Source organism: Symphalangus syndactylus, chromosome 22, assembly GCF_028878055.3.
Source record: "Symphalangus syndactylus isolate Jambi chromosome 22, NHGRI_mSymSyn1-v2.1_pri, whole genome shotgun sequence".
Lineage (NCBI taxonomy): Eukaryota > Metazoa > Chordata > Mammalia > Primates > Hylobatidae > Symphalangus > Symphalangus syndactylus.
Genome location: NC_072444.2, coordinates 23,613,059 through 23,633,227, shown reverse-complemented (window position 1 = coordinate 23,633,227; position 20,169 = coordinate 23,613,059). Strand labels below are relative to the sequence as shown.

The window sequence follows — 20,169 nt, the reverse complement described above, 5'->3', positions numbered from 1 at the left end:
TGAAATTCAAATTTCAGTTCATGAGTAAAGTTTTACTGGAGCACAGCTCTGGTCATTCATTTAAATATTATCTATGGCTTCTTTTGCCCCATAATCACAGAGTTGAGCAGTGGTGATGGAGACCATATGGCCTGCAAAACTGCAAATACTTGTGTGTGGCCCTTTACAGAAAGTTGTTTTTTTTTTTTTTTTTTTTTTTTTTGAGACGGAGTCTCGCTCTGTCCCTTTACAGAAAGTTTGCTGAGCCCTGGTCTTGATGTGTAGGGAAGAGTAGCAGTAGGAGTGAATGTGATGATGTCTGGTTTCAGGTTTGCTGAGAAGCTGAGTGGTTAATAGCAGTGCATAGGTTTTGAATGAAGTAATTAAAGGTGGGATGGCTGTAGAATTGGTTGTCATAGAAACAGATGAGCCAATTACATTCCTCTTCTCTCAGGATCTGTAGGACAGACAAGGACATTGAAGTACAGAGAATTAAGTGATCTTTTTGAACAGGTTAACTTGTACTCAGATTGGCAGCTTGGTCTGGTGTAAAAAAAAAAACTCTCTTTAGGAGTTTATTTATTCATTCATTTAACCCCTATTAAGCTTTTAGCACGTACCAGGCACTGTCTTAAGTTCTTGAATACCATGCTTGGCATAAAATGTTTGTGGTGTTATAAACTACTGGTAATACCTCATGGAAATTTTTATTTGTGGAATAAAGGTATACTAGAAGTGACCTAGATCTTTCCACAGGCGAGAAATCTGAGTTCTATGTGGCTTCATGAAGTTCCTAACAAATCTGTTAGGAACTTACCCTCATTTAAAAGTAGGAATAAAGAAAAAAAAAGATGATCTCACTTTGGTAAAAAAGTGTTTCAATGAGGCCGGGCGCGGTGGCTCACGCTTGTAATCCCAGCACTTTGGAAGGCCGAGGCGGGCGGATCACGAGGTCGGGAGATCGAGACCACGGTGAAACCCCGTCTCTACCAAAAATACAAAAAAATTAGCCGGGCGTGGTGGGGGCGCCTGTAGTCCCAGCTACTCGGAGAGGCTGAGGCAGGAGAATGGCATGAACCCGGGAGGCCGAGCTTGCAGTGAGCCGAGATCGCGCCACTGCACTCCAGCCTGGGTGACAGAGCAAGACTCTGTCTCAAAAAAAAAAAAAAAAAAAGTGTTTCAATGGAAAGCCATTTTTAAATAAAGGCGCTTTTAAAAATAATATTCTTAGAATATTAGTCCTGGAATCAGGCCAGGAGCCTGTTTCTTGGTTGCTTATTCAGTCTTCTTCCTGTTAGCAAAGCCCAGAGACTCTTAAACTTTTTTCGTGTTGTGGACCCTTTTGAGAATCTCCCCCGAAAGTACACAAATGCACATATGTACACAAAATTTTGTATGTTACTTATAGGGTTATATGGGATTCTTAAACATCTGTGGTTCATAGATAGAATTTCTGATTTAAGAGTGAAAATAAATTATTTGTCCAGTGGCTGTTCATTGGGGGTCTACTGTGAACCAGTCAACATTTGTTGTACATTTGTTGCTGGGAGATTTTCCAGAAACATTTGTGTAGTTGTAGTATAAAATCTAGTCAGTCTAATTTTAAAAGAGAGGGTCTGTTAGTGCGGCTTCAAGGGCTTGAGAGGCCAAGCTATTTATTTTTCAAACTTGTATTTCAGTATCTTTATAAAGTAACCTGTGTTTTGGGAAATGTCCTCTGACAAGTGGGCTTATTGAAATAAAATGTGCTATCACCTGTTAGATTCTTTTATTTCCTTATTCTAGAATTTTCAGAACATTTTAGAATACAGTGATGTATTAGAATAGTTCTTAAGTCTATGATCTCCTAAAGTAATCTGAGGAGTGAAGTAGTTGATATTGAAGACCCATTTTTGTCTGTAGTCACCAGAAAGTTAATTCTGTAGGATGTCAGTTTTATAATCTTCAACAAACCCTTCAGGTATCTAATTCTGTAACTGAAACACAACTGGAATTTGAACATACCAAGAAGGTATAGTATTTTCTAGGTAGCAATAGCAATAAAATCCTTTATTTTTTAAAAAAAGACTTTCATTGAAACTCTTTTTTACCAAAGTGAGATTATCTTTTTTTTCTTTATTCCTACTTTTTTTTTTTTTTTTGAGACGGAGTCTCGCTCTGTCGCCCAGGCTGGAGTGCAGTGGCGTGATCTCGGCTCACTGCAAGCTCTGTCTCCTGGGTTCATGCCATTCTCCTGCGTCAGCCTCCCGAGTAGCTGGGACTACAGGCGCCCGCCACCACGCCCGGCTAATTTTTTGTATTTTTAGTAGAGATGGGGTTTCACTATGGTCTCGATCTCCTGACCTCGTGATCCGCCCGCCTCGGCCTCCCAAAGTGCTGGGATTACAGGCTTGAGCCACCGCGCCCGGCTCACAACCTGTATTTTTATCCTGAGGCAGGTAAATAGACTCCAGCAACCTTGTGAACTGTGTGGTTTTCTTGGCACCTATCTCTGTGTTTATCTCTGCAGTCTCATCAGTCTCGGTAGCTGTGCCAGTATTCGGGTGGGGAGTGAATGGGACTTTGCCATCACTGCAGTAAATTAAAATGAAACTTCTTATCCCTGAGCCCAGGAGCAGTTTATATTGCAGATGGGGTAATAATGTAAGTTACTGTGTACAGATACTCTCCTTGGTGCCTATGATGATTAAAGTAACTACAATTGCACCTTCTAGCATGGTACCTATTATGCAGTAGGTGCTCATTAGATGTTGGTAGTTCAGTTAACTAGGGTGGTCAAGGAAGGCAGTGACAAATAGAAGAGAAGCAGATCTGAGTCGAAGCCCTTCTTTATGACAATTAAACAGGTGACTTTGGGAAAGTTATTTAACTTTTCAGCCTCAATTTTTTTTTTTGAGCCTCAATTTTCACATGTTGAAAGGAGAGCTAATAAGCCTGCTACATAGGGTTAAATGAGATAATATGTCAGGCATGTAGCATTATGCCTGATGTTTGACTTTCAAGAGGAAGAAGGCAGTGCTAGGGCCCAGTAAGGTGGATGCTGCCCCTTGGCAATCACAGGCCTAGACACCCAGGCATGCCCAGAAGAGCAGCATCCTCACCATCAGCGGTGGAAGTGGGAGCTTTGTTCCAGAAGGAAAGGTGCAGTAAAGAAAGGTGATTAATGTGAGTAGGGGAGGGAAGAAGGCATGAGTGGTGGGAATAATGAGGAAGAAATGGAAACATCTAGATTATAGCCTTTCTTCCTAAAAATAAAGTAAAAGACTCATTTCTTTTGCCCAGCACGTCTGTCAGCCAGTTGATTCTGCAGTTCTGTTTCAGTGCCTACTCGAGTGTTTTGTAGACTGGTTTTGGGAAAATGTGTATATGTATACATGTATATACAAAATTAAAGTTAAAAATAGTTGCCAAATAGATGTTCTTTTAAAATGAAGGATGATTAAATGCTGGAAGTATCTGTGGGAGGAATTTGTGTGGGTGAGAAGGGAAGGCTTCTTGCAAGAGGAGATTTGATTTGACTCCTGAAAGGGGTTGAGGTTTTGGTCCTTTTCTTTTTGAAGGCCACTGATATTTCCCAGCGTCTGTTCCATCGCCCCTTCGTCCTTGCAGATGCTCTGGATGGAGTATGTTTTAAGGGTCAGTTGAGTTTGCAGAAGCATCATATCCTGTCACCCATGTGCCTGGTTCACAATGCATGTTCACTCCTGAAGTCCCTGCCAACCCTGCCAGAAAGGGACCTGCTGAATTGTATAGCCCTGCAGGGCCAGGTGCCATACTCGATTAGCGGAGCAACCTAGAAAACTTGCGATCTGGGTACTGCTGAACACCACTGCAAGCTGTTTTCCTTTCTAAGTCACACTTTACGGAGCATAGTTGTCATTTGCCTCTGTGTACATATTTGTAAAGCATTTGGAGATCCCAAGCAGGTTGACTATAGCTCTTTAAGTTTGTGTGTGTGGGGGGCGGGGTTGGGGGGGGGCACGGGGGAAACAAGCCTAAATAGAAAAATAATGAGAATTACAGTTTTGAATTTCAGTTTTCACCCTGCATTTTTCTTTTCTTTGTCACTTGTTTTGTTTTTATGAAATGCTTTATATAGAGTACTTGCATATAATGAAAAAGAATTATCCTTAAAAGTTAAAAATGGAGGCATTTTAAAGATACTCCTATTTTAACAAAAGTTTTTTACTTTTCTCCATTTTCAAGGTGTATTACCCAAATTTGGGATGGATGTGCATTGATGCCACTGATCCAGAGAAGGGAAACTGGCTGCGATATGTGAATTGGGCTTGCTCAGGAGAAGAGCAAAATTTATTCCCACTGGAAATCAACAGAGCCATTTACTATAAAACTTTAAAGGTAACAGTGTTAGAATTAATTTACTGTTAGTTACGCTGCTTATGTTTTCCTTTTTCTTTTTTTGAGACGGTCTCATTCTGTCGCCCAGGCTGGAGTGCAGGGGCTCCATCACGGCTCACTGCAGCCTAAGCCTCCCCAGGCTCCTCCTCGGACCTCAACCTCCCGAGCAGCCAGGACTATGGGCACATGCCACCACACCTGGCTGAGTTTTGAATTTTTTGTAGAGACAGAGCTTTGCTGTGTTACCCAGGCTGGTCTCAAACTGCTGGCCTCAAGCGATCTACCTGCCTCAGCCTCCCAAAGTGCTGGGATTACCGGCACAAGCCACAACGCCTGGGCCTGCTTATGTTTTTCTAATGCTGTCCTTAGTTGTGACTGACAGTGACTTTGCAGACCTGGGAGGGATTATATTTGGAAGTGCTTTATCCACACTCTTAAGGTTCTGTGTTTTAATATATGGTTACCTGTGTGTGTCATGGAGCTAAAGCATGAAGATCGAGTTAAGTAATTACACACTGCATCTTTAAAGATACTGATGAGCTAAGCATGTGGCAGCTGCTTCCCTTCTCCTATGACACAGAGGCATTAGGAACTATCTGGCAGATTTGTCCAACTGTAAGAAACTATCAGTAGGTATGGTGGGTCTGTGTTAACTGAATACACACTGTTAGTCTCTGATATTAATGCAGCCTTGGATTAGCTTTTCTTTTCCCTAAATTTTACTCAGAAGAGAAATTGAACAGAACATGTTTCTTCCCTTCTGCCGAATTTTTCTTTGGAGATACTAATTGTTGAAAAGAAGAAGAAAGTCATGTTTTAGGATTGGTAATGAGGCTATGGAGCACATTCAGGGACATGAGTGTGAGGAAGCGTGGAGTGTTGCTGCATTTCTTTGTTGAGCAAAGGCCATATCTCCCTCATTTTCATGGGTCACATTCTTTAAGAAGACAGATCCGGATGGGCGGGGTGGCTCACGCCTGTAATCCCAGCACTTTGGGAGGCCGAGGCAGGCGGATCACGAGGTCAGGAGATTGAGACCATCCTGGCTAACATGGTGAAACCCCCATCTCTACTAAAAAATACAAAAAATAAGCCGGGCATGGTGGTGGGCGCCTGTAGTCCCAGCTACTCGGGAGGCTGAGGCAGTAGAAGGGTGTGAACCTGGGAGGCAGAGTTTGCAGTGAGCCGAGATCGCGCCACTGCACTCCAGCCTGGGTGACAGAGCAAGACTCTGTCTCAAAAAAAAAAAAAAAAAAAAAAAAAAAGAAGACAGATCCTCACATTATACATGGAGATATTCTAAGGCAGGATTTCCAGCCTGTTAAGATGGATGGTTGTTGCTTTTTGCAATAGATAGCAAAATTGCTATACGGCAAATTTCTCTTTATTCACTTCCATTAAAAATGTCATAGGTTGGAGAATAGTCTATGGAAAAAATGATCTCCATGGAGTTGAACACTTTTGATGAGCACACATTTCAAATTGTGGCCAGCTTTGCAGTGTGCTGTGTTTTGTTAGTGTAGTGGCAGTAGGCCTTCTGGAAGTTTAGTTAACCTGTAGCTGTTTAATTTTGCTGCATCTTTCCTGACATTGTTAGCCAACTAGACTGCCTTTTACCACGTTTATACCCAGGTCCTTGTATCTAATCCCTGCAGATTTTTTGTTAGACTTTCTTATTTAGGACTTTAAAAACCTTGTTTTCCATTTTTATTCTGCTGGTTCGTAGTAGCATGCTTTTCTAGTAGGTATTACTCTACAGTTTTCTTATATTGGAGTTTGAAGTTGGATTCAAGAATGCATTCTGTTTCTCAAAAGTATTTAAAGTGAGAAATACATATGGTTGAATCAGTGAGGTAGAATCCTGGTGGAGATGAAATACTAGCTAGGGGATGAATATGAGACAAGCAAGGTAATAGGAAGGAAGTTTTGAAGGCATGCAAGCTCATGTAGATATTAGGACACTGCAATTCCTTCATTATACTTCAAGTTAAAATGTGTTCATCTCTGATGCAAATTCACAGAAACACTGAGAAGCAAGATAGAATAGTGGTTGGGAGAGTGAACTCTGAAGCCAGACTGCCTGGGTTAGATCTTGACTTGCTGTGACCCAAGGCAAGTAGGTGTGACCTTATTAGCTTTGTAACCTTAGCTAAGTCCCTCTTTGTGCCTCAATTCCCTCATTGTAAGATACAGGTAATTATGGTATTGACCTCATAGGGTTGTTGTGATGATTGCATGGGTGAATACAGATAGAGCTCCAGCACCTAGTAAGTGCTTATAAATGATTGCTGTTATTTTTCACAAGGTGGTATGGTGTCATGGTCGGGAGTGGGGACTCTGGAGCAGACTGTCTTGTGAGCAAATTTTGTCTTCTAGATATGTGACCATGCAAAGGATCTCTCTGTGTCTTAGTTTTCTCATCCATAAAATGGAGGTAATAATAAAACTGCTTCATAGTTTGTTGTGAAGGTTAAACAAGCCAATATATATAAGGTTCTGTGAACAGTTCTTAGTTCAGTGTAAGTCCTCAAGTGTTTACTAGCTATACTAGTACTATTTACCTTTGTCCGAAATAACATAGTTCTGATTTTTGCACACCTCCCCGAGTCTGTATCTTTGATATCTGCTCAAGTATGTACAAAGCCTTTCAGATTTTTTGCTAGTGATTATCTAACTCTCTTCTTCTAGATTAAGTGTTCCGTGGGTTAGGTTTTGTGAATAAATTACATGTGATGCTCTGTGGGCTCTGTATCTTCTCAACTTACTGTTATACCCAGATAATTGGGAAATCTCAACACTGGTTTTGTTTGTAGTATGATTAAATATGGTTTAAAATTCCTGAAAGTTAGCTGTTAAATCTGCTATCTCTTCATTTCTCTGTTCATTAGTTTGGTGAATATTTATTGAGAGTCTACTGTGTACCAAGTACTCTCCTATAGTAGTGAACAGGACAGACAAGGTCTCTGGTCTGGTGGATGTTCCGTGTTATAGGGGAAGAGGCAGATAATAAGTAAATAAGAAAGTAATTTCCGGTAGCAATCAGCGTGTTAAGACAGGGAAATATGATAGAGACTAGCTAGGTAGGAGAGGGCTGCTTTGTCTCCAGTGAGTCAGGGAAGGCCTTCCTGAGGAAAGACGTTCGAACCCCACTCCTTGGATAGGAAGGAGCTGGCCATGCAGAGGTCTGCTGGAAGAGCAATCCAGGAAGAGGAGTGGTAGGAGCAAAGGCATTGGAGTAGGAATAAGCTAATGGTTTTTTTTGTTTTTTTTTAGACGGAGTTGTGCTCTGTCGCCCAGGCTGGGGTGCAATGGTGTGATCTTGGCTCATTGCAACCTCTGCCTCCCAGGTTCAAGCGATTCTCCTTCCCCAGCCTCTTGAGTAGCTGGGACTATGGGCGCATGCCACCATGCCCAGCTAATTTTTGTATTTTTAGTAGAGATGGGGTTTCACCATATTGGTCAGGTGGTCTCGAACTCCTGACCTCGTGATCTGCCCACCTCGGCCTCCCAAAGTGCTGGGACTTACAGGCGTGAGCCACCGCGCCCAGCCTTTTGTTTGTGTTTTATTTTAAAGGAATAGACCAAAGGCCCTGTGGCTGGAGGGAGGAGGAGAGGAATCTTAGGAGATGAGGCTGTTGAGGTCTGCAGGGATGGATGAGTTTTAGGCTTAAGTGCTGTTCACCCATTGGAGAGTTCAGGCCGAGATCTGACCTATGATTTTTTAAAAAGACCGTGCTGGGGACTGGATTGTAGGTGGGTATTAGTGGATGTACTGTGTGTGTTCGAGTGATTCTGGAATACTTCTCTAATTTTCTAGTATTTCTGACACGTTTTTCTAATATTCCTTACCCAGTATAAGGAATATTAGAACCCTTGCTTCTTCTCGATTTGTTTGGTAAAATTTTGAGTCTATTTTATATATGCTGATGTTTAAAGGAGAGAATATGGAGCAGATTCTTGGTTTTATACCTGTCTGAATCCAAAAAGAAAGTGGGAAGAGTTTAAAATCTTTGTTGTTGTTAAATTTTTTTAATATTAAAATATATTTAAAAAGAGGTTGCTTGGTCTTTTGACTTTTTTTTAAAATGTGGATTTATATTTCCTTTGTTGAAGGGAGTAGTTTTTCTTTTCTTCTGAACTTGACTTAAAAATGCTAACCAGTACAGAAGAAAAAAACCAATATATTATAATATGGAAGAAAACAAGCCTTGGTTTAAAAAAAAATACTATTATTTTTTCTCTTCATACGGTCTGTTGGTGTAGCTGTTTTAATATAAAGTTGTGAAGCATATATCGCTCCGTAATATAACCATTTCAAGTTGCTAATGATTTTTGTTTTGTTTTGTTTTCTCATACTTGTTTGTTTATTTTTATTTATTTATTTTTTTAAGATAGGGTCTCACTCTGTCTCACAGGCTGGAGTGCAGTGACACAATCTTGGCTCACTGCAGCCTCCACCTCCCAAGCTCCAGTGATCCTACTTCGGCCTCCTGAATAGCTGTGACTACAGGCACACACCACCACGCCTTGCTAATTTTTGTATTTTTAGTAGAGACAAGTTTCGCCATGTTGCCCAGGCTGGTCTCAAACTCCTGCACTCAAGCAATTCGCCCGCCTTAGCCCATAGTTCTGGGACTGCAGCCATGAGCCACTATGCCCGCTAATAATTTTGAAGGCTGTTTAGCAGCTAACGAATATGTTCCTCTTGATCTAACACTTCACCAGTGCTAGAAATTTTATATTTGATTTGTGATACAGATTCTGGTGTGTTTTTACTTTGTGTGTTTTGCAGCAACAAGAATATCTTAGGACATGAGTGCCCTCTCAAGTAGAGTTTGTGTGGATATTTAACTTAACCAAGTTGCTAGCTAGTTCAGTTAGCACTTCACTGACAACTGCAGTGGAGTGAACAGGGAAACTTAAGCTCTTATTCTTAGAGGTATCTTGAAAATGTCCGGTGGTATCTTCTAGCCAGTTCTCTGGTTATGCCATTTCAGTGGGGGAATATATGGGGAACACATTTGTCTTCACTCCTTCCCATGCTCTTTTTTGCATTGGTTTGAAGATTTTACATATTTCTGAGAACTCTAGTCATTTCAAATATTAGTTGATACCACCATTTCTTAAATATGTGACTTATAACAAAAAATAGAGAAACTATACATTTGGAATTTACATAATCTAGAAACAGTTTACTTTAACATAAGCCTGTTCTTTCAACAGATTAGCTCATCAGAATGCCAAAAGGCATTTGTGATGGCTGTTTTAACTCATTAATATATGTTAAAGTAAGTTTTTTGGTTAGATTTAACTGGTTCAAGAAGGGAAATCATGTATTGGTTCAAAAATAAGAAAAAGGCAGATTTTAGCCTTCTTAGGGGTGGGGGAGAGCCAAAGAAACAGCTGCCTCGTTTCAATTTAAAGAATTTAGAATATTTTAAAATTTGGACTGTATAGACAGAGTTCTGCAGAGAATTAAACGAAGTAATATTTACTTTTAGGGGCTTTATCTAGACTAGAAGGTATGTTGAAGTGAAGAACTATTTTGTTTCTAAACTGTAGGTGGAATTTCCCTCCCTGCAAAAAAAAAAGAAAAAAAGAAAAACAAAAAACAAAAAGCAGGATCACTGTCTTGGATTACCATTGTGCAATGATCCAAATCAGCAAGCTAACAGCAACACTTATTTTATTAGCTAATATGTACACCTTACTCAAGTTCTGTTAATTGTTCCAATCATGTCTTTGTAGGAAAAGAAAACGTTTTCACATTCAGCTGTCATGTCTCATGTGTTTGGCTGGTACCTTAGTCTTTGTCTTTTATAACCTTTCAGTTTTGAGAACTGGTTGGTTATTTTATAGAATGTCCCAAAGTTTGAGCTTATGTTTCATCATGATTAGATTCGATGTATGCATTTTGGGCAGAAATCTACCAGAAGTGATGCTCTGTTTTCTGTGCATCATATCAGGAGACATATGATGTTGGTATGTCTTATTACAAAAGTGTTGTTTTTTTTCTTTTGTAATTAATAAATATTTTATGGGGAGATATTCTGAGCCTCTGTATTTTGTTACTCCTCAAACTTTTACCTACTCTTAGCATCCATTTATGATTCTTGCCTGAATTAATCATTGCTGTGATGATTGCCAAATGGCGATTTTCTAATTCCAACATTTCTTTTTTACTGATTAGTTGCGATCTCCTTTAAGGAAGAGCTTTTCTTTTTATTTACTTGTTCATTCCTTCCTTTCTTCATTCATTCACATCAGGCTGGACTCATGGATTCTCATTTTATTCAGTGGGTTTTAGATAGGATTTTACTTGTATTGATACCCTTGTAAATTTTTTAACAGATCATTCGTTGTGAGAGAAACCAATAGGCTGTTTCCCCAAATTCTAGGAGTGTGAACTTTGCACGCAGTGGATCTTTTCTTCGGGATCTTGTTCTGGGTGGAATCAATTCGATGGTGGCCCTCACTACTTCCAGTCATACGTGGCTTAAGAATGTGATGGTTTAGGAGTATAATACATGGGAGATACTTCCTGCTGCATTTAAAAGTTAAAATGTGGAAGTTTGATGTCCGGTCGAAGGGCGAGGCACGGACCTCCCTGGACCAGAGCAGGTTGGTGGCCCCGGGCGGCCTCCCGTTGGCGGCTCTAGGATAGAAACCGCGGCGCATTTGTAAGTGCTTGCGCGTGGTTCCTCCTCGTTGTCCTGTTGAAGTTGCTCTTGGTCTGGAACGCGCGCGGGTCGTTCTTTCAGCACTCCGCTTTCCACGCCGCACGCTTTTCAGTTATGCTTTTACATTTCTCCTCGACTTACATTTCGTGAGCAAAATGGTCCCATGTTTTATTTTTTCTCGTGCGTGGGCCGTCGTGAGGCTTTAAACAGGAAGCTGGGATAGGACCCGGGCTCCGCTACCAGTCACCGGGCCTTCCGCGCCCCTCGCCCCGCGCCGCGGGTGCGGTCCTCCCTCCAGCAGAGGGTTCCGGGCGCCGGCGCGGCCCGCACGGGGCCGGCAGCCCTTCCTGCCGGCCGGGTGCGCGCGGCGCCGCCGACAGCTGTTTGCCATCGGCGCCGCTCCCGCCCGCGTCCCGGTGCGCGCCCCGCCCCCGCCAACAACCGCCGCTCTGATTGGCCCGGCGCTTGTCTCTTCTCTCCCCGCAGCCAATCGCGCCGGGCGAGGAGCTCCTGGTCTGGTACAATGGGGAAGACAACCCTGAGATAGCAGCTGCGATTGAGGAAGAGCGAGCCAGCGCCCGGAGCAAGCGGAGCTCCCCCAAGAGCCGGAAAGGTAGGAGCCCCCGGCCCGCCCGCCCGGCCCCGGCGCCACGCCCGCCCAGGACGCCGCCCTGCCGCCCCCGCTGCTGCTGGCCAGACCGCGAGGCGGGTCGCGGGCTCGGGCGGCGGCGCCCGCGGCGTCTCAGTGACCTTTTCCGGACTCGGCCCGGCCCCGCTCCCGCCCCGCGGTCCCGCTCGGGCCCTGCGATCGCCGCCCTCCCGCCCTGCCGGCCCGGCCCGGCTGCTGAATCACGGCCGCCGCGCGCTCGGGCTGTTTCCTAACTTGTGACTTAGCTCCTGGGCGGTAGAAAGTGCGCGGACGCCGCTCCGGGGCCGGACGTTCCCCTGCTGGCACCCCGAGCCGCGCTCCGCAGCCGAGCGCACGGCGGGCGCCCGAGCCTTCTCGCGGCTGGCTTGACAGCCCCGGCTCCGCAGACTCGGGCCCGCCGCGCAGGACGCGGGCCGCGTCGGCCGCGGAGTCGGGGTGGGGGAGTAGGGGAGGCAGAGACAGTGAGAGACAGAGACAGGAGGCGGCGGGGAGGGCAGAGAGACTGCGGGTGCGGTGGGCTTCCGAAAGGATGCCCAGGGGGATGTGGAAGTTAGAGAGCGTGTTGTTTTGTCGTTTTGACTCAATTCTCATAGTTTTACGACTTCTGATGATTTCGAACAAAAGGTAAAGTGTAGTCACACTTAAAAAGGGAGGGGATAATTTCTGGGTAGGAAAATAGTTTGGTTGGCTGTATCATATTTCCAGCTGGCATACTGACACGTTGGTTTTTTTTTTTTTAATGAAGAATTTTAATGTGAATTCGGGAATAGTTCATAGATCCCAGTTTGAAAATATGCCAAGGCACAGTATGGTAGTTTCTTATTGATACAAATACAGGTTTGTGTTTTTTGTTTTTGTTTGTTTGTTTGTTTTTGCTTGCCTTAGGTCTTAAGTAGATTTCTTTTTAGTCATCTGAACGAACGAGTCCATCCTTTACCCAGAACATTGCAAAGTGAGTTGTGAAAATCATATCGTAAACTCGATTTCGGAAAATGTTAAAATCGGCATTAAGGAATGTAGGCAAGAAGTCTGTTCTGATTTTTCAAGTATGTGTTCTTTGTATATCACCACAAAATTGAAATAGAATTAATTCCCCCGTGGAACAGTTCTAGTAGGCCTTTTACTGAATATGCATTGTCTGTTTATTGAATGTGATTTAGTCACTGCTTCAGAGCGTTAAATGCTTTTGATCCTGAATCAGACCATCAGAGTCTAGAAAATTCCCTTTTTTTTTTTTTTTTTAACTTTTAACTGAGTTCTGGGATTTTGTTGATACTAGGCTTAGTGCTTAACTGCAGTGAAAACTTATTATGTAATTCAACTTGTTCCTTTATTTAGTATTCATTTTGTTTATAACTAATGTTACCAGCCTTCCAGGTAAGTTGTTATTTGTAGGGGGCTGGAGATGGGGAGAACAGGACCCTCTTTACTGTGCCACTAATCATAACTAACTCCTGTACTTAAATAGATTTGTAGTTTAATGGCAACCTTACTTTAATGCTTTTCTCTGTTTGGCATACTTTGGTGTGCATGTTTAGAACATACGTCATTACTCTTGCTTTTTTGTTTATCTGTTTATTTTTCTCTTAGTTGGATTTGGGGAAAAACTTGAACATATACTTTTTGTTTTCTTAGTGATATATGAACTTAATAGCTGCATTTTTTTTTTTTTTTTTTGAGACAGAGTCTCGCTCTGTCGCCCAGGCTGGAGTGCAGTGGCGCAATCTCGGCTCACTGCAAGCTCCGCCTCCCGGGTTCAAGCAATTCTCCTGCCTCAGCCTCTCCGAGTAGCTGGGACTACAGGCGCCCGCCACCACGCCCAGCTAATTTTTTTGTATTTTTAGTAGAGACGGGGTTTCACCGTGGTCTCGATCTCCTGACCTCGTGATCCGCCCGCCTCGGCCTCCCAAAGTGCTGGGATTACAAGCGTGAGCCACCGCGCCCGGCCTAATAGCTGCATTTTTATACCTGCGTAGACTGTTGGTGTTTCGTATTAAATAGTTTATATTTCTTATTATCCTATTATTTTGTACTACTCTGGGCAGCCTATAACCCAGAATCCTAGGTTTTAATTAATTAAAAGACATGTTTATGCAAAGCTCTCTCTTGGAACTTAGTCTGTTTTTAACAGGTTACTGGTAAAGAGACCTGTTTGCTCTCTAAGACTTAAACTTTGGAGAGTTTAAATAATGAGTCAAACTTTTTTTACTTTTAAATTAAATACTCAGTTAAAACCAATTTATAGCTTGCAAAGACCTGAAATGGAGTCTTTTTTTTTTTTTTTTTTTAGTTAACTCAGTTCTATTTAGGTCTTATGTGTGACCTCAGACATTTAAATAATATCTTTTCAGGCAGTGATGTCAGAGAGTGAATCAACATAAATGTCATTCAGAGGCAATGTTAACTTAGTATTGCTGAAAGCCGCATGTTGAATACATAGAGCCGACAGGTAGATTGACAGTGGGCTTGACATCATTTTCGTTATGAGACAGAGAGAAAAACAGGGCTGAATTCTTCATAGTTCTGGACCTCAGCTCCTTTGCATGACAGCTGCTATACTTACAGCTGTGCATTGCATGTGGTGCCTTTCAGAATTCATCAGATCGCTGGTGGATCATAAGGCGTGTTTGGGTAGAGCAAAGCCCTGATTTCTTTACATACAAAGTAGTGGCCCCTTCTCCTCTCTCCCTTCATCACCTCTCCTCTCTCCTCCCCTCCCTTCCCCTCCCCATATTCATACATTCATCTAATGTTTATTGAGCCCCTGCTGTGTACTAGGCACTCTGCTGGGTTGTAGCACACAGTGATGAGCAAAAAAGCAGCGGTAACTCTTCTTATGGCGCCTGTAGTCTAGTGAGTCTAGTGGGGGAGACAAACATTAAATCAGTAAATAGCTGATCAGTGCCTAGACGGTTGGCATGTAGTAGGCCCTCAATAAATATTCATTGATTGGCAGTGACTCACCCAAATGTGTTAGGAAGGAAAAGAATACAGTGCTTTGAGAACACAGTTCATATTGTCTGCGACCTTGGAGCATGCATTTTTGCCATGGGCCAAAGATGGATATACATCAGGCATTTTAAACTGGACTTTAATTTGGATTCCCAGCTTTGTGATTGAGCTTCACTTTTTACATATCTGAGCAGCCTCTATAAAATGGAAAATAAGTTCGCTAGATGGAATAGATTAAACTTTCAGGTAGAGAGCAAGGAGGGTTTTTAGTGTCAGGCTATTTTAATGTGAACCACAGAAAAATTACAATTATAAAATAGCATAGAAACGGTCAAATTTAGAAGCATTTCTCATCTTCTTGATCTCTGTCCCCTGTTTTGGTGAGAAATGAGAAATTGAATTTGCTTGTTAGCAGTAAGCAATGACTGTTGGCAAATGCTCTTCCAGAGTGTAGATTATAATAGAGTATTTTCCCTGCTCTCTCAGTTACATAAGAGCCTTACCTGAAGTTCTTTCACCTGGAGAAACAACAGTGGCTTTCTACAAATGGGCTTAGTGGAAGGAATGAAAAAGACAGGATGCCTGGGCGTTTACCAGGTGTGCGATCTTGGACAACTCGTGTCACCTTTCTGAGATGAAGTTTCCCTAGCCTTAAAAATGAATATCATCATATCGATGATGCTTGTGCCACCTAATCTCACAAAGTTGTCAAGAGCAAGTGAGATAATAGAAACATGCTCTGTGAAGCTGTGGGCTCTCGGGAACTGTAAGTACCACTTCTCAGAACATGGCTGGCATTTACTTCCCTGCTACTTGCGGAGAAACTACTGAGTTGGTGACTCATTTAATCAATGGGGATTTATGGAGCACCTGTGTTAAGCCCAAAATAAGCACTGGGTCTCTTCTTTCCCTCTTCCTTCCTACGTCACAGCCTCATTCTATGCTGATTCACCCTTATTTTAGGTTCTAACCTATTGACCTCGCTGTTCACAGCAAATTAAGAGAGAAGAGTTTATAGCGGCAAGAAGTTTTATACCCGAAAGCTGGACAGTGAAGGAGACAGAAAGTTTGTAACAAAATCGGTAATGAATTTTAAAGAACAAGTTCCTTAAGTTTCAGTTAGTAGGTTCAGATAGCCCTTCCTAAAAATCATAAGTAGTTCCTGAGAATATTAACTAGTTTATAATTATTTATCTCAGCGACTTGTAGTCACCACAGAACAGTTAAATTATAATCAGCTTAGCAAAGTAATATTTTTATCTGTCTCTACGATCAGAATTGTTTAAATTAAAAACCTTGGTACTGTGAAGATACTCAAGTTTTTTGAAATTGTATATATTTGAAATTCTTCTCTAAAGGTGCTAAATAACAAGCCTTTAGAAACTTAAAATATAGGGAGGTAAGACAGCCACATGCAAAGATAACTCAGTCTAAGGTAGTCTTAAAAAAAGTGCAACACGGATGATACCATGGCATATGTTAGGCAGTAAGGACTATTGACCCTCCCTAAGAGAAGGAAAAAGGGATACTGAGCTGGGCTGGGCTGGCCAGGGAGCCTTTATATAGAAAGAGTGGCAGGATGGGGACATTTCAGAACAGAGAGAGGAAGGAGGAGGACGTCAAGAGGAACCTTGGGGGCTGAGAAGTTGTAACTGTGTGGATGGTCTTCCCCTCTGTTATTTAACAAGTATTCCTTGCGTCTGTGTCAGGCACTATTCTGGGTGCTGGAGTTTCAGCAAAGAACTAAAATGACAAGGGTCCCTGTTCACATGGAATCACATTCTGGAGAGTGGGGAGTACAGGCCAACAGATGAAGTAGGTAAACCTTGTCATGTCAATAGTGTTTTGTAGGGTGGGCGGGGGAGGTATGGCCTGACTGTAGGTGGGAGGTCAGGGGTGACCATTCTGAGGTTGTGACATAAATGACACAGGAAGTTCTAGGGGCTGAGGGCTCCAGGAAGAGGGACCTAGTTCTGTTAGCAGTTCTACTCGTGTAGAAGCCTACGTGAGTATTTTTGGATTATGAAACTCAGTTCTGCAAGTGGACATATATTGGCCCTTTTTCTGCCAGGCGCTGCTCCAAGTGGCTGGGTTGGTTGTTGGGGGAGATGAGAGAGCTGACTACAGCAGGCAGCATCCTCCTCCAGTGCGGAGTCTCCAGTCCGTTTCATGACAGCCACGCGCAGGTCATACTTAGTGGGTGTTCTGGTCGATGTGGGAGAGAAAGAAAAGGACACTCTCCAAAATTGGGTAACTTGTTCAAGATCACCCTACCAGTGAGTGTCACAGTCAGAGTTTGAACCGGGTTTCCCACGCCTTTTCTTCACATGACGTGGAGCTTTTCGTCCACTCCTAAGTGAGTGTCACAGTCAGAGTTTGAACCAGGTTTCCCGTGCCTTTTCTTCCACATGACGTGGAGCTTTTCATCCACTCCTAAGTGAGTGTCACAGTTAGAGTTTGAACCGGGTTTCCCATGCCTTTTCTTCACATGACGTGGAGCTTTTCGTCCACTCCTAAGTGAGTGTCACAGTCAGAGTTTGAACCGGGTTTCCCATGCCTTTTCTTCCACATGATGTGGAGCTTTTCGTCCACTCCTAAGTGAGTGTCACAGTTAGAGTTTGAACCGGGTTTCCCATGCCTTTTCTTCACATGACGTGGAGCTTTTTGTCCACTCCTACATGCGCTTGCCAACAACAGAAGTGACAGCATTGGTTCCATTTAAAGTTGAACTTAGGGAATACATTTAATAAACGCAGAGAGTGTACGGGCTTCTGTGGAGTTTGATCTGCTAACCTTTCGTAGCAGCCAGCAGCTCTGTTTCAGGCTCCAGGCTGAATGACAGAGGCCTGGCTGTGGTGTCTGAGGATGATGGTAGATGGGCCCTATGACTACTGGGTGCCTGGTGGGCAGGTCCTGTGCCCACTGACTTACAGGGCACTCGCCTGTGGTTCCTATTTGCAGGTGCTGGAGCAGGATGTCGAGTGCTTGGACATGGCAGTGTTCCTGTGTCTGGCTTTATGCTGGCAAGCTTGTGGCATTAGACACAAATGAGCTGTTTCTGGGTTGGTCAGTCTTGGAGGGGCCTGTCTCTGCTGTAGCTTTCTGGCTGCCTCCTAGCTGAGGGTGCCTTTGCTGAGCATTGAATGTTCCGTCTCTGGTGGTTGCCTGCCAGGATGAACTCTCTGCTGCTGTTGTGGTGGTGGTCTGTTTTTAACAGCTCAGGACAGTTTTAATTAGTAGTTTTTCAACAGTAGGAGTTCGGGAATTGTAAAAGAAATTTGCGGTTCTGCTGCTGCTACTGAATTGCTCCAAATTTAGATGAAAATGTTGGTCAGTAGTTTCGTTTTGTGCCTTTGATTCTTATGTCTATCCTTGTTTACAGGGAAATTATGTGGATTAACTTAATTTTTCAAAGCATTTTGCGAATTTTTTAGCTGTAATTTAGTGGGTGAATTTGCAAAAATCCTAACATATGCCATGATTTAGAAGTTTTAAATATCATAATTGAGTGTATTGGGAACCATGCTGTGCCCTATTCTTAGGTGGTTATTTTGGTTCTCTTGTCCATATGTAAATTGGAAGGTAACACTTGCCTAATACAGAAAAAAGGTTTGATTATGATTAAATTTTCTAAACTATATGAAAGAGGTAACAAGATCCTATAGTAAGTTCAAAATACTTTAGTTGATTTTTACAAATCCACTTATAATTTGAAAGTAAAAAACCCAATTTCCTGTGTTTTCTTTAAATGTGAACACTAGGTTATTTTTCTAAATGATGAATTTTTATTGTTTTTTAAAACTCCTGCAGTATTTTTTTTTCCCTAGACAATTTCATGTTCCAGTTTACAGATAGCTGTTACGATATTCAAACCTAATGTTCGTGAGAGCATTATAGAGAGGAGGGTGTAGTTATTTTATTTTTCAATCAAATAACTTTTAAAGTTTATTATTTTGTAGAGACAGGGTCTTTCTGTGTTGCCCAGGTTGGACTCGAACTCCTGAGCTCAAAGCTGTCTTCCTGCCTTAGCCTCCCTAATAGCTGGTATTACAGGCATGCACAGGGTGTAGCTTTGTATTTAAAGTTGCCACTAAAGAATTGAGGAATTGGAGGCCGGGCACGATGGCTCACACCTGTAATCCCAGCACTTTGGGAGGCTGAGGTGGGTGGATCACGAGTTCAGGAGATGAGACCATCCTGGCTAACATGGCGAAACCCTGTCTCTTCTAACAAAAAAAAGTACAAAAAAATTAGCTGGGCGTGGTGGCGGGCACCTGTAGTCCCAGCTACTCGGGAGGCTGAGGCAGGAGAATGGCATGAACCTGGGAGGCAGAGCTTGCAGTGAGCTGAGATTGTGCCACTGCACTCCAGCCTGGGCAACAGAGCGAGACTCCTTCTCAAAAAAAAAAAAAAAAAAAAAAAAAAAAAAAAAAAAAAAGAGAATTGAGGGCTTGGATAAATATCCCAAGAGCACCATTGTGGAGGTTAAAAATAGACATTTCTTTTAGTTAAATGTTGTATGGAGAACTAAAGTTGAAGTTTCAGGTAGACTGGCATGGTACTTTGTTGGCATTCAGACGGCTTGTTTATGTTTCACATGCTGCCAAGTACAGGCCTAAAGTTTTATTTTGACCATCCATCTGGCTCAGAGTGTTGCATTAGTATTCATAATTTGGTTGAAATAGTTTAGAGGAGCTGAATGACATGGAGAAACAAAAGTTACTTGAAAATGCTATTGTTTCTCTAAGTGAAAAAGAGAAATCCTGCAAGTAGCTGTTTTCCTTTTTGCCACTCAGATTAAACCAGTTTTCATACATTACAAGAGTTCTTGGCTGAATTCATTTATTACAGTGTATTTTGATATGGACATATGTCATGACTTGACACTTATTTGCACATCGTGTCATTATGCCATGAATCACTCATTTCTATTGATGGTGACAGTGACAGCAATTACACTTGTTTCTAGCATTATGCTGGTTGCTTTGTGTATACCATAGCTAATCCTCCCAATAACCCTGCAAAGTTGAGATCCGTATCCTCATTTGTAGAAGAGGAAACCGATGCTCCGAGGGGTTGCATGCTTTGGCCAAGTTCACACAGGTCCTAAATAAAAGGCTCTGTCTGTCTAAATCCAGTTTTTATGCATAATGTTTCTAAGTAGGACAGTTATACTGTATAAATTGCAGTGTTTTATTTGCTTTACTAACTAGCCAAGGTTAATTTTCACTGCTCACTGTAAGAAGTGCCCACTTTAATCCTAAATACCAATTCTGTGATTAAGTGAAGTGTTTGGTGTAGGAAAGACAAGTCATGGTGACACCTTCAGCTGTTTTTGCTTTGGAGATTTATGGATTGCGTAGGTATATTGTATTCCTTCAAGCACCTCAAATAGTTTTTAAAAACACAGATTGCATTTTTACCCCTTTCTAGCTATTGTCAGGTGTTTTTTAAATGACATATTTGTTGGTTTAAGTTTCTAATGAATATTTTCTTTCTCTTAGGTTTTATATTATCTTTGGCATTACTTTTGAAACCAAAAGAGCACAG

The 20,169-nt window shown here is 42.3% G+C and overlaps 1 protein-coding gene across 12 annotated transcripts in view; it reads left to right on the top strand.

The window, feature by feature from the left end:
• PRDM2 (PR/SET domain 2) overlaps window positions 1-20,169 on the top strand; it is a 125,855-nt gene that overhangs the window by 37,949 nt on the left and 67,737 nt on the right. For 10 of the 12 annotated variants that reach the window (XM_063631795.1, XM_055262623.2, XM_063631790.1 and 7 more), the window contains 2 exons: window positions 4,186-4,338; window positions 11,505-11,631. The exons of 1 other annotated variant lie outside the window; for it this stretch is intronic. In XM_063631795.1, coding sequence (XP_063487865.1) covers window positions 4,186-4,338; window positions 11,505-11,631 — 280 coding nt within the window. Of the gene's footprint in view, window positions 1-4,185; window positions 4,339-11,504; window positions 11,632-20,169 lie in introns of those variants that run through there. One more of the 12 variants, XM_055262624.2, reaches the window with a different exon arrangement.